At 39.1% G+C, this 15,390-nt stretch overlaps 1 protein-coding gene across 2 annotated transcripts in view; it reads left to right on the top strand.

Moving 5' to 3' along the window:
- Positions 1 to 15,390, top strand: part of PHYHIPL (phytanoyl-CoA 2-hydroxylase interacting protein like) — a 59,584-nt gene that overhangs the window by 42,704 nt on the left and 1,490 nt on the right. For both annotated transcript variants that reach the window (XM_062634038.1, XM_062634037.1), the window contains exons 2-4: positions 7,406 to 7,602; positions 10,930 to 11,104; positions 12,084 to 12,201. In XM_062634038.1, coding sequence (XP_062490022.1) covers positions 7,438 to 7,602; positions 10,930 to 11,104; positions 12,084 to 12,201 — 458 coding nt within the window. In that variant the 5' untranslated portion in view covers positions 7,406 to 7,437. The remainder of the gene's footprint in view (positions 1 to 7,405; positions 7,603 to 10,929; positions 11,105 to 12,083; positions 12,202 to 15,390) is intronic.

The raw sequence follows: 15,390 nt of genomic DNA, 5'->3' as shown, positions 1-15,390 counted from the left end.
CTTGCACTTGTCATGGTTAAACTTCATAAGGTTGGCATCAGCCCACCTCACAAGTGTGTCAAGGTCCCTCTGGATGGCATTCCTTCCCTCCAGCGTATCAACTGAACCACACAGCTTGGTGTCATCGGCAAACTTGCTGAGGGCACACTCAATCCCACTGTCCATGTCAGCGATGAAGATGTTGAACAAGACCGGTCCCAACACTGATCCCTGAGGGACACCACTCGTTACTGGTCTCCAGCTGGACATTGAGCCATTGACCACAACTCTTTGTGTGCGGCCATCCAGCCAGTTCTTTATCCACCAAGTGGTCCATCCATCAAGTTGATGTCTGATTGAAATACGTGCTTGGTATCACATAGGTTTCCATATTTCCCCCCCCCCCCCCCATCACAAAGCCATTTTTGATCATACAAATGTCAAAAGATCTCATTTTTTGAAAGTGTGTTGAACTGTTTTTCTTTCATGTTCTGCTAGTGGTATATTCAGAGAACAGCCGGTCTTCAGACAGACTTTGAGTAGGACCTCTTATTTACTTTAACTTTTGTCTAGCAAGTTTTAATTAAGCTTTAAATAAGTGCCTTGACTTTAAAAGTATTGACATTTCTGTATCTTAATTAGATTCTTGGGAATTATTAGATTACATGACTTTTAACACTATGTTTATTTGAAATCTCTAAATACAGGCATGTCTTCCTGAAAATTAAACTGAGTTTTTTAACAGTTGGTTTTTTTGCAAATCATTGTGAAGTCGAAGTTTAAGAAACTGCTGTCCTCAAGTATTTGTTGTCACCTCGTCAGCTGAAAATGTGGTAGCTAAACTAGTGAGCTCTTAGAATGTTTCATTGTAACTTACAGCCATCACTACCAAGCATTCCACTGTTTGCGTTGTGTTTTGTTTTAAATCTAGACTGTGTTAAGTGCAAAGAGTTCTATCCTCAGATAAAGAAACTTCTTAATAGCAACCATTTCAGATGCAAGGACAAGCGTGAGATTTACAAATTGACAGTCTAAAATGCCTTCATGGTTTTATGAATCCTTCGAGAATGTGTTTTCTCGAATGTGTTTTCATCCATGGCAATGGTTTGGCAGCTCAGGAGAGGCATAATAGTGATTTTTGAATGTCTGCCCCAGGAGGATCAGAAGTTCATGTTTCCCACAACATGACGCTAAAGACACTGAAGTTTCATTCCTGAGTACAAAAAAAAGGAACCAAATGATTTGTCTTGGTCCATACAACTGAAGATGCCCAATGAGTCAAGCCTATTTATACATGTTGAGGAAGGTTCATAATGTGTTTAAATTTTAAATGTTAAGTTACACTTCATTAAGCTGATGCAATTTGCATCTTGAGGGACAGAAGGACAAAGCGTTAGCAGGAAACACAACTGACAAGAGATTTTAAATTATGCAAGGAAAAGCTGTTTTACTGTTTCTTCTCCTTTCTGTTGGTTGTTCTCTTGGCGTGTTTGGGCTCAGTAAGATAAAGCACATTTACATCACTTCAGAGGTGGGCAACTTTCCACCACTACTTAGGACAGCTCTGATTTTGGTGGCATGAGGGTTCAAACAGACCCCCTTTCTCCCCATTTATTCCAAATCTGGTTAGATATTTACATTTTTTTTCCACATACAAATTGAGTAAATTATTTTTGTCCAGATTTAGGGCACATAGCTGATTTGGTTGAATCTAGACCCCATGAAGGGGAAATAGCTATCTGAAAAGCCTTCATATATTACCTTGGCCATTTCCCCTAGTATTCAAGTCTAAATTGCAAAAAAAAAGGGTACTATTTTACAGCTATATTTTGTCATCCAGGATTACTGAAGGGATGCTTTCACAGCTCCAGCAGAGAGAAAAGGATCTTACCTGGCACTGCCTTCTAATTTCTCCAGATTTGATGGACATCACTGCAGTTGAATGAATATTTCACAAGTTTATTTCACACTGAGTAGAAGCAATCACGCTTATTACGGCTGAAATATCTGTAGTTTTTCCTCTGATGATGGATGGCTATTATGTCATTGTATTCAGTCATTGCAGGTTCTGTATTCTGTGAATTTGTTTCTTGACTGCTGGATAATTTTTCATGCTTGCATAGTTCAGCAAGCTACATGGTTAAAGCTGCGAAAGGTGATGTATTAGTGTTATGGATGGAGTTAGGAAATAGGGTGTGATTTTATTGCTGAATACAAATTGCATGAGTTCTGAATACTTAGGAGTTCTTGAGTTCTACTGCAGTGTGTCTGGTATACAACCTTTCAGCATGAGACCGTATTTCTAATGTTTCCAACTAAATAATAACATTTGAACTATGGGATGTCTGTATAGGGATTGTGTATTTTCATTAAATGCATATCATACTGCTGCAGTTAATTTTTTTCCATTGTTAATGCTCAATAGCGGGAATGTGTTTGCCAAGGTAATATGAATCAAAACTTCTATAAGCAAGGTCAGAGGAACCCAGAAATGTATTATTTTATCGACCTGGTTTCATAAAACTCACTTCTGTGAGCTGTGAGTATGCTTAGAGGGTAGATTACAGACTAGCCCTTTCAGTATTCCTTTTGTGGATAACTAAGAGTTTGTATATGAAATTAAAAATCAGTAGGCACATACTCCCTTGCCTTGCTGTGAAGTTGTGTGGTTTTAGAACTAAGGGATAAACAATGAACAAGTATTCTAAACTGATAAAAATTTGTGATTGCGAATACCCAGTAAGTACCAATCAGAGGGTGTGTTAAGGTTCTTTTCACCATCCTTCCACTGCTGCAGATGTAAGGGTTCAACTTGTTTTGAGTGATGAGGCAAACTAAAAAAACCCCATCATCCTTTTCCAGATCTTTTCAGTGTGGACTTAACAAATTCCAAGTCATCGTTTGTCTCCAGTAGTGACAGATGAAAGCCATGAATTTTCAATGGGAATTTTCTGCCTTTTTTCCCCCCCCATTCAGAGATAATTTATGTAAGCAGAAGTTATAATGCGGATACTAAATTAAGTGTGTCTGTGTGTATATAAATAAAATTGGTTTGCTATCCATTTGCCAGCATTTTGGCTCAGCTGCAGCAGTGAGTATCATAACTGCTTTAAAATTGATTAGACAATTTAACTTGAAATTTAACTCTGGATATGGCAGAGAGAGATAAGCCTGTGAATAGGAGCATAAAACATTAATCCTGCAGTTCTCCAGCTGATCTCAATAAAGCTGGCATGTTGTATTTATTCTTTGGCTTTCAAGAAATTTAAAGTCTTTTGCTTCCAGTGTGACCTATGCACACGTGAGTGGTCTTTGTCTTCCTATTACACAGGTCAAGAATCATTGGACCCTTTCACTTGTTCTAAAGGTGAACTGTTTTGTGTTTTTTTTGTTAAATTAGAGGTGTTTCTGCAGCACACAGGGGTGACATGCCTAGGATTTTTGGCATGGGAGACCAGGTTTGTCTGACTAGTAGTTCTATAAGCTTCTGCCCAAGAGACCTGAAAACAGTGACTCTATACAGTCCCACTGTGGCTTCCAGTGTTAAAGCAACATGAATGTGCACAATGAAATGGCCATTTTAACTGGACACTATTTTATTTTGATATGCAGCTGTTCAGAGCAGCATTTTCTACACCACTTTCATGTTCAGTTTTTGTCTGTGTTGTGATGCTTCATCAAAGAAAGATCAATTTAGCCTCAGTGAAGTGGCAAAGTGATGAACATGAAAGCAGCCAGATCTAAGTCCTTCTCCACCTATTTTCACATCCATATCAGCTGGAGTTTTTGAGTGCTTTAGGGAAAGTATATGCTGGTTTCGAGTAAGTTCAGCTGCTCTTTCTGTTTTCAGTAGAGATCCTGTTTCCTGGTGTTGATCTATTCTTTAAGTTGATCCTGGTATAAAGAAGTGTCTTGAAGTGGATATGCTTTCCGGTATGAAAACCAGTTCAAAATGCTCACCAAACCACAAGCGGAAAAAAAGGCAAGGTACAAATGTGTTATCTTTTAGTCAGTTATATCTGTCAGGTTTTGATCTCCATGACACTTACAGTACTTTTACAACACCCTTGAAGTCTCCAGTTTTAACTAGCAGGTAGTCTGCTAAGCAGTGTTTTGCAGCAACCAGCATTTTTAAGTAGTTTGGATGACAATACTATCACACCCTAACTGAACCCCCACTTGAACACCAGACAGTATTTTCTTGAACACCTGACTTCCAAGTTTAGCTCAAAGTTACCCTTGTGCTATTGAAAATTCTGCCTGTTCTTACTATTTTGACTTATAATATGTAACTGTGTATTGTAGTAGTTGTGATGCTTTTATAATATTGATAAACTCTAATGGAAATATTCAGCATTATGTGCTTGTTATAAATGTTGTACATATATTATCAGACTGGATAGGATATTCTTATTCTCTGTGCTATCCTGTCATCTTAATTAGGGTGCAGTGATATTAAGCCCTCTATTTCACATTTTTATGTCATATTGCATTACATCTCAGGACAGAATGCTGTTCCTAACATTGGAAAGCACTAGTTTTTTCAGAGCCCACATTCCAGTTAGAGCTTATGCTCTACAAGAGAATGCTTCTTCAAAACTTCTTGGTGGTCTGAGTGCTGGGGTGTCTGCTGCATGGGCAAAGCTGATCACTGTATGTTTGGTTCCCAGGATCAGTCAAATCTAAGAAAGGAGGAGCATACTCTGTCCTTTTTTATCTTGTTCCCATGCAATGGTATACCGGTTGGTATTCAAAAGTCACCGTTACCAATGCTCACTGAATCATCCTCCTCCTTATTAGTACTATGTATCATTATCAGGTTCCTATTACTGCATGTCAACTTAACGGATTCTGACATGCAGGACAACACAAATATGTATCAAAATAGAAGTATGCATTACAAATATCACAGATATTTCGTATTTTGATAGAAGGGAAACCTTGCTGGTGATGATTGTGTTGTATTTTACTTTCTTGTTTAATATTTTGTTTATATTCTGTTTGTATTTAGAAATGTGTGAAATTATTTTTTTCACTCTCAAAGAGCTTTAAATGCTTCAGGGAAGTGTTTAACTTGGATTTTGTTCCACCGTAAAGAAAAGGATATCTTAGCACTTAGTGATGCGAGTGGTTTCATTTTCTTAGACTGATATTAAAATGTTGCTAAGGATTACCCAAAGATTTTCTGCTAGACATTTACTTAAACTATTATTCATTTCTTAAGCAACAAAATTAAAAGGATCAGGGGTGCAGACATCTAAAGGTGTATGCCAGCCATCAATTCCAATAAATGTACAGAAGACAATACCTATTTACAGAAGCGCTTTTGCTCCTGAAAAAAAGTCTTTTTTCATATCTGTTACTTGTTGTCAATGGTTATTTCTGCTTTGCAAATGTGTCCTGAAGCTTAAACTACTGTGGCTCTGTGTAACTTGACTAAGGCCCATAGGTATGGAGTACAGAAGGTCACTTTTGGGGAAAAGAAGTTGCGCATTAACACATGGTGGATATATGTGGCTTGGATTTCCTAACTGCATGCCTGTTCAGTTACTTGGTGTTCTGGGATCCAAGTCTGTCCAGCTCTCCAGGTCTGAGAACTGCAGCAGCATCACTCCGTTCTCTGCTTAAGCACAGACCCTTGCTCCTAGGCAAGTGATCATATGTAACCCTTTCAGTGTACTTAGTAGAGGTTTGAGTCATTTTTCAAATAAAAAATGCTTATAAAAGAAAGCAGTGCCATTTTCTCCCTGCTGGCTTCCTGAAGTCTCACATTGGGAAAAGCATTTACTATGTATTTCATATGAACAGGAAGCTTTCAGTAATGACTGCTGTTTCTGCATCTACAGCAGCCAGTCCAGCTGTTGATAATGTCATTGTGGATGGCACAAATAGGGTAGGATTTTAGCAAGACTGTGCACTCTCTGACTTTGATGTTAGTTAAGAAGTAAAGAAAAAAAAAAGGTGATAGGATGTGTAAAAAATAGGTAACCTGTTGGACGTAAAGGCACAAAATAGAACAGGATACAGAGAAGTGTTATTTTTGGTTCTTGAAATCATCAGTAAAATTACTTTCTTCAGAATACTAGCTGCAAATCTGTGGATTTTGCAAACTCTATGATTGAATTTCACATGTCCATGAGAATTTTGAACGAGGCTAACGTTAATATTCCTGCATTGAGGCGTTGGTGTAATTCTTTGACAGAGCATGTTGGGAGGTTGAAATGTCCCTAATGTTTCCAAGTCCAATTTTTATATTATTAGTGACCAGATTCACCTTCTGTGTCCAGGTTTTCATCAGTTATGGTGGAAATATAAATAGTATGTTTTTCTGTAATTAGATGTGACTAAAAACAATCCTGACAGTGTGTTGCCTCACGTCTCTGCATGAGCTTCCTGTCTTCCTCATCCAGACAGATTTTGGAACCTTTCTTTCTAACACAGGCTTTAGTCTTGTTTTTCTCCTTTGTTTCTTTATAATCTTATCTATGTTTGACTTTTTATTCTTTTTTTATGCTGTGTTTCTTTACCCCTTCTCTTACATCATCTTCGGTATTTTTTTCCTTTTTACCCACTCATTTTTCTCATATTTTTCCTTTTTTTTTAAATTGTTTATTCACTTTTGACTTGTGGCTTATGTAGTACAATATCACCTAATGTTTCTGAAGTTTAATGTTCATGGAATGCTCTACTACAAGGTAGCCTTGGGAACTAAGGGAAAACCTAGTTTTAGAACCTGTGATGCTTTTTGGAGTCAATGGTTATTTGTTCATCTGCCATATACCTTTAGAAAATTAGAAAAAAAATCCCAAGAACACTGCAGGATCTCAACTGGGCAAACAGAATAGAAAGAATAGACCAGAAAATGAAACGGGTGTGTATGTCCCTTTTAATGTGATCAACAAGGTGAACACCGTTAATTGTTTCATTGTGAAGGATACAGTAATTTATGTATATGTGTACGTACATATGCCGTCTATAAATCTTGAAGAGATTGGGTTTACTTTGTTCTTGAAAAATAGGTTTAGGATTAATATGATTTCTATTTGTATTTATCTCACTGACAGGTACAGATAGGGCCATTATATGAACTGTGGATGTTGCTGCCGTCTTAATAAAATGCTGTAGGACCAGATAGCTTCAAATGTTTTTTATTCTCAAACTGCAGCTGCACACAGTTGTGATATTAACCAGTCTCTGCAGCCTGCTTAAATGTTATTAGTGCTTATTCATGTGAGGAATTTCATCCCTTTCCAGCATTTCCCATCACTGACATGGACGCTTGCATAATTGTAACTCATAGTTGCTTCTGAGTGCCACCTATGAGCCTTTGTTGAAGGCTGCTCAGAAATGGGATTGTATCGGAACACAGAAAACATATACCTAATAGTTCTTTAAATGAACAAATTGTGCTCATTTTTTTATGCAGGGAATAAATCACAAGATAGTGGGATTGCAGAGATGGAGGAACTTCCAGTACCACACAACATCAAAATAAGTAACATCACATGTGATTCCTTCAAGATTTCTTGGGACATGGATTCTAAATCCAAGGACCGTATTACTCATTACTTCATTGATCTCAACAAGAAAGAAAACAAGAATTCCAACAAATTTAAACACAAGGTAATTTTCATTTTAAAATCTCGAGTTTAAATAGCTGAATCTCAGTGTTTTATTAACCTTTCAAAGGCAAACCATGAGAGACACGTATTGGACATCCAGCAAAGGTGGGTTTTGACAATCTGATCGACTGTTTACTTTTTACTCTGAATATCTTCTCCATCTCTACCCTGTGTACACACAGATGCATTTATTTCAAATAAAACTGAATGTTACCTTTCCCTTCTTCATTTGAAAACAGTTTTTGTGACTGTACAATGTATTACAAGACAGATATTTTTATTCCTGACTAGTTCTTAATCAGTATTTAAACAATTTATGTGTTTTGTGCCTGTCCTTGTTCAGCGACAGACTCATGAAAGCAACACATCTTTTCAACAGAAGAGTCACAAATTCTAATGCACTTCTAGAAGGCTTCCAGCAATTTTAGGTTGTAGCATTCAGCACTGTGACCTGAATATTCATCTGTCCTCTTTCCTCAAGCCACTGATGCAGGGACATACTGAATGCACTGCAGAATCTGTACTTATCAAGCCCAGCAAAATTTGCTTTGACCTCAGAATAGTTGAAATGCTGACATATCCATGGAAACATGGAATGAGATAGATAGAAGATTAAACAACACAATCATCTGCAAATTTAAAAACTATTTTGGCAATATCTCTAAAAGATAAGGTTTGCCAAGGCACAAATGCCTTTCATTTTATTAACCTACATGGGTTTTTCTAATTCATGTGCAAACTGGTGTAAAGTTGTAAAATTTGGTTTTGTATAAAGTGGAGCCACCTTGGCAGATCAAAACCTGTATACACTTCAAAACTTGTATCACAGCGATGAGACTAGTATTAAAATGTTTGCAAATATATAAAGTATATTCAGCATACTCAGAGTATGCACAGTTTTATTATTTAAGACTATTGTTGTATCTGTGAAGGAGGAGGTTTCTCTTGGTAGTAGTGTGCAAAGACTAAAATTTTAATAAGGCTTTGTCTTTTTCTCAATGCAGTTTGCATACCTCCTCTCTTTTTTTAAGACATGGAAGTATGATTCTTCCCATGTAATAGGAAATGAGATATTCAGGTATTCAGCAAAACTAGGACTAGAACCTGGGTGTGCTGAGTTCCCAAAATGTGTCCTGAGAGCAGACTTGGAAAAGAGAAGGGTAAGATGAAATGGGAGAAAGTCAAAGCTGAAAAATAAAAGCTGCTGCTTTGGCAATGAAAAGGAACTGCAAAGCAGGCATCTTTTCCCAAAGAGGAGAAGAGGTTGTGTGACTTGTGTATTAGTTACTCAGTGCTTGCAGGTTGTTCTTATTGCCATCTAGGTACTTTCAGAGTTGTCTGGTGGGTGCTGGTGATGGAGAAGCCATTTGCTGCACCAGAATCCCTGCTGCCCTTGAGCTGGCATGTGACCTCCTCTGCACTTCTTTGGGGGCTCAGCCAGGAATGAGAGCTGAGCAAAAAAGAGATGAAGAAATGGAGAATCCCCAGAGGAATTCCAACATGAACATTTGAACATTTTTTTCTGAGGTCAGGGACCTGAAAAAAAATAAAATTAAATAAAGTGTTTGCTTAGAAAAAGAGCAACAAATTAAGAGTTTTGAGAAGCATCATATCTGCCCATCCTCCACAGCTGTGCAAGAGATAAAACCCTCTGCCCTCTGTTTAATATGGGGTTAAGTAGTCAGCCCCTTTTTTGGTACATTTGAAGAATTTCCTGATACACAGCTCAAAGGTAAGGCTTTGATGCATGGGGGCAATGAGGCTTTTAACATTACATAAAAACTGGTGAAATTTATGGGGGTAAAAGCCATCACCAGTGTGTGGGCACAGAGACCTGACCCTATTGGAGGCAGTTTTTAACATAGCCAAAGAAAAGATGACAAGAAGACTCATGATTTTCACTGTCACAGCTGTTGACAGAATTAGCAGTAGCAAATTCAGTCCAGTGGGATGCCTTTGCAAGGCAGTTCCAGGGTGGCAGCTTTAAATGTCATTTGGGAGTTCTTTTATTTTCCCTTGTAATTTTTCCCAACTGTTATTTGATTTAAATAAGAATTAGCAAAAAAGAAATCAGGACAGCAAAATGTTACCCTTGATTATCAGTCAGTCACATTTCAGTTCTTGTTACATCACAAGCTGCTAATTTTACACTTTGTTAATACAGAAACCAAAGAATATTTTTTGCTGACAGAAAAACAATGAAAGAAAGATATTTTGCCATAATAGAAGACAAGTACAAAAAAAAAAAAAATGGTTTAGGTCTTGCTTACAGATCATGAACAGAAAATGTCTCTTTTCTATTTCTTTTTTCCTTAAGGGACTATTGTGCTGGTATTTATATGATGACTGTGGACTAGTATTTATAGGTGGAGAGCTATGGATGTTATCTAAAATTCCTGCTTCTCACAAGGCAGCCATCTTATTATTCTGTGATTACTGATACATCCAAGAGTATATCTCTATCTGTCTATACCTCTCTCGATCACGGCTCCTCGGGTACACTGTGCAGAGAATCATTCGACTTCACTGAGTGTCCTTTCACCCACAGTTCTAGCATAAACTGCCCAGTTCTTCAATTGTTTTCTTCCCCTTTGTGGTCTGTGCTACAGCCTTTGATGTTGTGAAGATGAGGAATTTCAACAACAAGCAGCTATTCTTTGTTGCACTGTAGTGCGATACAATGGAAGAGCAAAAGAGTATCAATCTGAAATGGTGACTGGGTGGGAAGCAAGAGGTGCAATGGCAGGCGCAAACTGTCTAGCTGGATGGCTTGCTCTATCCCTTCCTCTACGTAAGGGTATTTTGATACATGTGAACCACACAACGTTACTTTTGCTATGTGTTTAATTTTATCTGTTAAGATTTGGTTTGGAAGATATCAACAGCAATAGAGGTGGACAGATTGACAGCAGAAGGAATTTTGTTTGAAAGAAAACTATGGCAATGAGAGCACAAGAAGCTCTTAAAGATATCCTTGTGCTCAGTAGCATGTCTTAGGCCCTAGTCTGAATTATATGTTTGGGTTATATATAACAGTATCAGTCTATAGTCACTTGGAACCAATAATATACATACAAGTTATCAGCATAGCTCTTTTACAGCAGACTGTAGACCACTGTCCTCTGCCACTGATATTTTTTATTATATTTATTTTTATTATTAATTTTCTTTGTATAATTTTCATTGCTGCAGCAATCAACTGTGAGACATAACTAAGGTTTGTGCAAGAGAGACAGGGGTTGGGAATTACATTGCAAAAACAATGGGTTGTGAATTGATTTGGTTGCATGCTGACTTGTGTATTGCTTTGTCTTTTTATTTCTGTCAGGATGTCCCTACGAAATTGGTGGCCAAAGCTGTTCCTTTGCCTATGACAGTCCGCGGGCACTGGTTCTTGAGCCCAAGAACAGAATACTCAGTAGCAGTGCAGACAGCTTCAAAGCAAGTTGATGGTGATTACGTTGTTTCTGAGTGGAGTGAAATCATCGAGTTTTGCACAGCAGGTAATATTGCTGAGGAAACATGCACCACAGGATGTATGCAATTAACATTTGTTGTGCTGCCTGAGTGGGTCAGCCATCTACCAGTGCCAGCTAGGCTGGTAGAGTTAGAACAGTCACACTTGGAAACTAGAATTGTAACTTCAGGCTTTGCATGTGCTCAGGTTTGGTGCTTTAATGAGAGGCAGCTGGGCTGCCCCTTTGTTTTGCAGCAGTGTAGCTGCCCCAGAGTGTTGTGCCTGGCACCACTGCTTGTGCCAGGGTAGGAAAGCAGGCTAGTGAACCAAAGGGGAGCAGGGCCATTTGTATGCCTGCTGCTGGCTACTAGCACCAGTGGAGAAAATAGTGTGGCATCTCCCTAGCAGGTAGCTTGCTAAAGGCTGCTACTGCTCGCCCTCCTCTGGATGCTGCAAAGCCTGAGTACCACCAACACCTTGTCTCGATGATTAGTTTAGCCTGTCATTGATTTATAAGTAAGTCTTCCTTTGGATGTTTGTCGCCTAGTGCCGATGTGCTTACCTGTGTGAAAGCTGAGTGCTGAAGGGAGCTCTCTGAATCCCGTCTTGGCTGTGATACTGTTTAGACTGGGTCCTAAGCAAGCTATTTTTATTTTTATTTTAATTATTATTGTCTCACAACTGTGCACATTGTAGCAAACAGTTGATCAAATGGCATGAGCCAGAGAGGGCAATTCTCACCTCCTCTGCAGTCCCAAATACAAGGAAACCAGCTCTAACCAGCACAGGAAATTCTGAGCTGAAAGTTAGTGTAGGCTTGCAGAGTATTTTCAGGGAAAGGAGTGGGGAGAATCAAACATGGGTGTTCCAGCCATTTGTCTGTTGCCACCACTGGAAACTGATGCTGCTGCGTGATGTGAGGTATGTTACTGAGGCTGTGTTCCCTGCTGCACATCTGTGTAGCTTTTGGAGAGTCATGTGGGTTTTCCTGCCCCCTGTACTAGCAGATTGTCTTTTCTTTCCAGATTATTCAAAAGTTCACCTAACGCAGCTACTGGAAAAAGCTGAAGTTATTGCAGGCCGTATGCTTAAACTGTCTGTTTTTTATCGGAATCAGCACAAAGAATATTTTGATTATGTCAGGTAAGGAAGTAAACACATGCAACATTGTTTGTCAAATTAAGGGAGTAATGAAAATAAGAAAATGGAGGCAGCTGTACTAAAGCTGGTGCACAATGTCTGTATGCTTTATTTGCCAATTCAGAAGAAGGGAAGAAAAATATATAACTCATTTCTTCCACCTTGCTTAACTCAGCACTTCCATTAGGCAAAAGTTTGTGTTTTGAAGCAGAAACTGAAGAACGCACAGGGTCTCCAGCCTGATTAAAGTGTCTGTTGTCATAGTGGAGTGTTTAGTAGCCAAATACTCCCAGTGTACTGAGAAATTCAGAGTGAGATGTCTAATGGTAGGAGGGCACAACAGTGTGCGTAAGGCATTTGCCTGCATATAAGAGTTCCATCTCAAATATTTCCCTTTCACATGCAACCACCCACTTCTATTTCCAGATGTAGTAAGTGGGGCTCTGCAATCTGAATGTTAATTTACAGCTCAAGTGGGGAAGGAGAGGGGGTGATATTTAGACAATTCTACAACACTGCTTCAGCTGGAATGGATAAATGGTATAGCTGGAGGTAGGTTCCTTATTCCTGTTGGAGACCCAGTGTGCCTTTGTACATACATCTGGAAGCATCATTACAACAGAAAAAGAAGACTTTTCTGTAGAAGGAGTCACGGCTCACGCACTGACTGAGCAGGAGCAGCCACCATGCAGAGGTAACCTTCCACCATTAGAAGGATGTGGTTGAGAGGTGAGCAGTGTGTGGAAAGCTGTTTCAGCACTGTGTCAGAAGGGCAGCAGCACTGACTGCTTCTCTGAGAGATGGGGCTGCTGCTGTGCCACATAATTCCAGTTTCCTGTGGGTGTCACACTAGCACCTGTCTAGAGCTGGAAGGCTTTTAAAACTGGTGAAGAAACAAAATAGTCAAGGGAGTCCAACTCCAAAGGGCAGAGTCCACCACTCTTGGAAATGTCCCCATGTTGTAGTCATGAGTATCTGCTTAGTTCCAGAAGTTTTGTGTATATTACAGAGCATGGAGTTTGCTTTTTCCCTCTGTGTTTTGGAAGAATTATTTTATTGCACATAGTGACAAAGCTGCAAATCTCAATGGAGGCAGAAAACTAATTGCAGTTGTTGAGGCTCTTTGAGGACTTTATAAATCTCTGCTGCCATCCTGGACTAGATACCACAGAAGGGAAAACCCCGTGGTAGCTCTGATTTTCATATAGCTTTGTTTTCAGCTATGTGACCATAGTCACCTGCCTTTGTATTCATAGAGCTTTGAAGATTGCTATGGAAGTGCATTTGTAGCTGTGCGTTTGGCCTTATTCAGCCAAATGTGAATCTGATTACATGGTATCTTTTCCCCTCCCTCCTATTATGTTCTCTCTTGAGTCACTACAAATAGAGACAAGTTTGTTTTCCTTTGTGTTAGTGAGTTATAGAGACCAAAAGCTGTGTTTCATCAGGTCAATATGCACTAATATGGTCACAAAGGCCAGTCCTTCTACAATACACCATTCCACATGTTAGGTTAAAAACCCTAACCACATGCTTCCTTTTATGAAAAATTCCTTGTCATACCATGCCTGTCAATGGCTTCTGTGGTGTCATAACTAGTAAACAATCTTGGAAAAGCTTATAGAGCAGTTCTAGTACACTGCCAAACAAGCAACTGTCACGGTGCTAAGACAGCAACCCATAAATGCAGGGTTTAAAGTGTGAGCTTGTAAGTAGTGTTCATGTCACTCTGCTGCTTGCCTCAGCCGGGAGCATCATGAAGCAGCTCAGATTCCCGGGAAGCGTGACCTATAATTAGCCTAATTGGCCACTGGATGTCAGTATCTTGCCATAGAAATGGCACTGCAAGAAGCCTGGATTTTCAAGTTGCAGAAACCGGGGTTATTCAAGATGGTTTTGTTGGTTTTCTTTTTATCTGTAGTAATAGCTTCAGTCATAAAATAGTAATTGTACCCCTATACACGTGCCCCCCAGTCAACGTCTTGTGAAAAAGGGCTTGAGACAACTGTAGCTTTGAATGGGCAGAAAACTTTTGTAATAATTTATTTTAGAATTAAATGAAGATATGCTGCTGCGGAGATTAGAAATAATGACAAAACCGCAGTTGGAGACATTACTGAGTTGATTTAGAGTTGATTTGTGTATGTACACCTGAATCGGTTTGCTTTGACTCCTACCTCCACTTTAACCAAGTAAAACCTTCTCCCACACAGCATCATTTACCTGGTGCTTTTACAAGTTAAAACCAGCGCAAGGGAGGGGACAGACTTTCTTGGCTAGTTTCCTCTCTCTTCAAAGGAAAAAAAAAAGTAAAGCAAGAGATGGATGAAAGACTCTCCAGCCCCGCAGCCTCATGCATTTTTGATCTGTCATTGTGTATAATGGCGCTTTCATAGGGTGCCTAGTAAACATGCTGTGTTGCAGGACTTACGAAAGGGGATGTTTCCCTTTCTGGTATGTCTTGGGTGCAGAGCATGCCAAAACTCTCACTATGGCATTTCCAGAGAGGTGTTGGGCACACATTCTAGGAAACATCCTGCTAGACACAAAATCTCAGGTGCTAAGCAGGATTAGATGAGGTGTTTTGGACTATTCTCCTGAATTCAAAGGCCTAATGCTGCTCAGTGCAATTTGGGATTTAGGGTTTTAAAAATTCACTTGTTGCACTGAATGTTTCTTTTCACGGGAACCAAACTGAGCTAAGCTTACAAAAAGAAAAAGGAGTTAGTCCTGTACATGTTTTCCCCTTAGGACCGGTGACTGCAGGAGCTGGATACCAACAAAGTGGAAAAAAACAATATTCTGTGCCCAGCTCTGCTCTGATTAAAGTCAGCAGTAGAGAAACTAGACCTGAAATTACCATTTGGGGAAAAAAAAAAACAACAATGGCAGACAGTAAATTTGTTCCTATAAGCTCTCTGAAAAGCATTATTTAGAAACAACTTTCGCCGGCAGTTTTCTATGTTAAATATATACTGCCTATGCTAAATATACATGGTAACATACAGTATGTTCAGCATATTGAGACTGACTTGCAATTTTCAACATGTGATTAAATTAATATGTGTTTATTGTTAGAACTGTAGTGGAAGGCTGAACAAATCAACTAATTAAAGATATTGGTGGTTTGGGAGCTTTTTTGTTTGTGCTATTCTTTGCCTGCACATAACACCCACACAGCTCACAGCTGAC

The sequence above is a fragment of the Pezoporus occidentalis genome, unplaced genomic scaffold, assembly GCF_034315485.1.
Source record: "Pezoporus occidentalis ecotype Australia unplaced genomic scaffold, CSIRO_AGI_Poc_V1 ctg41, whole genome shotgun sequence".
NCBI classification, from domain to species: domain Eukaryota; kingdom Metazoa; phylum Chordata; class Aves; order Psittaciformes; family Psittacidae; genus Pezoporus; species Pezoporus occidentalis.
The sequence above is the reverse complement of the archived record's forward strand: the minus strand, read 5'-3'. Positions and strand labels throughout refer to the sequence as shown.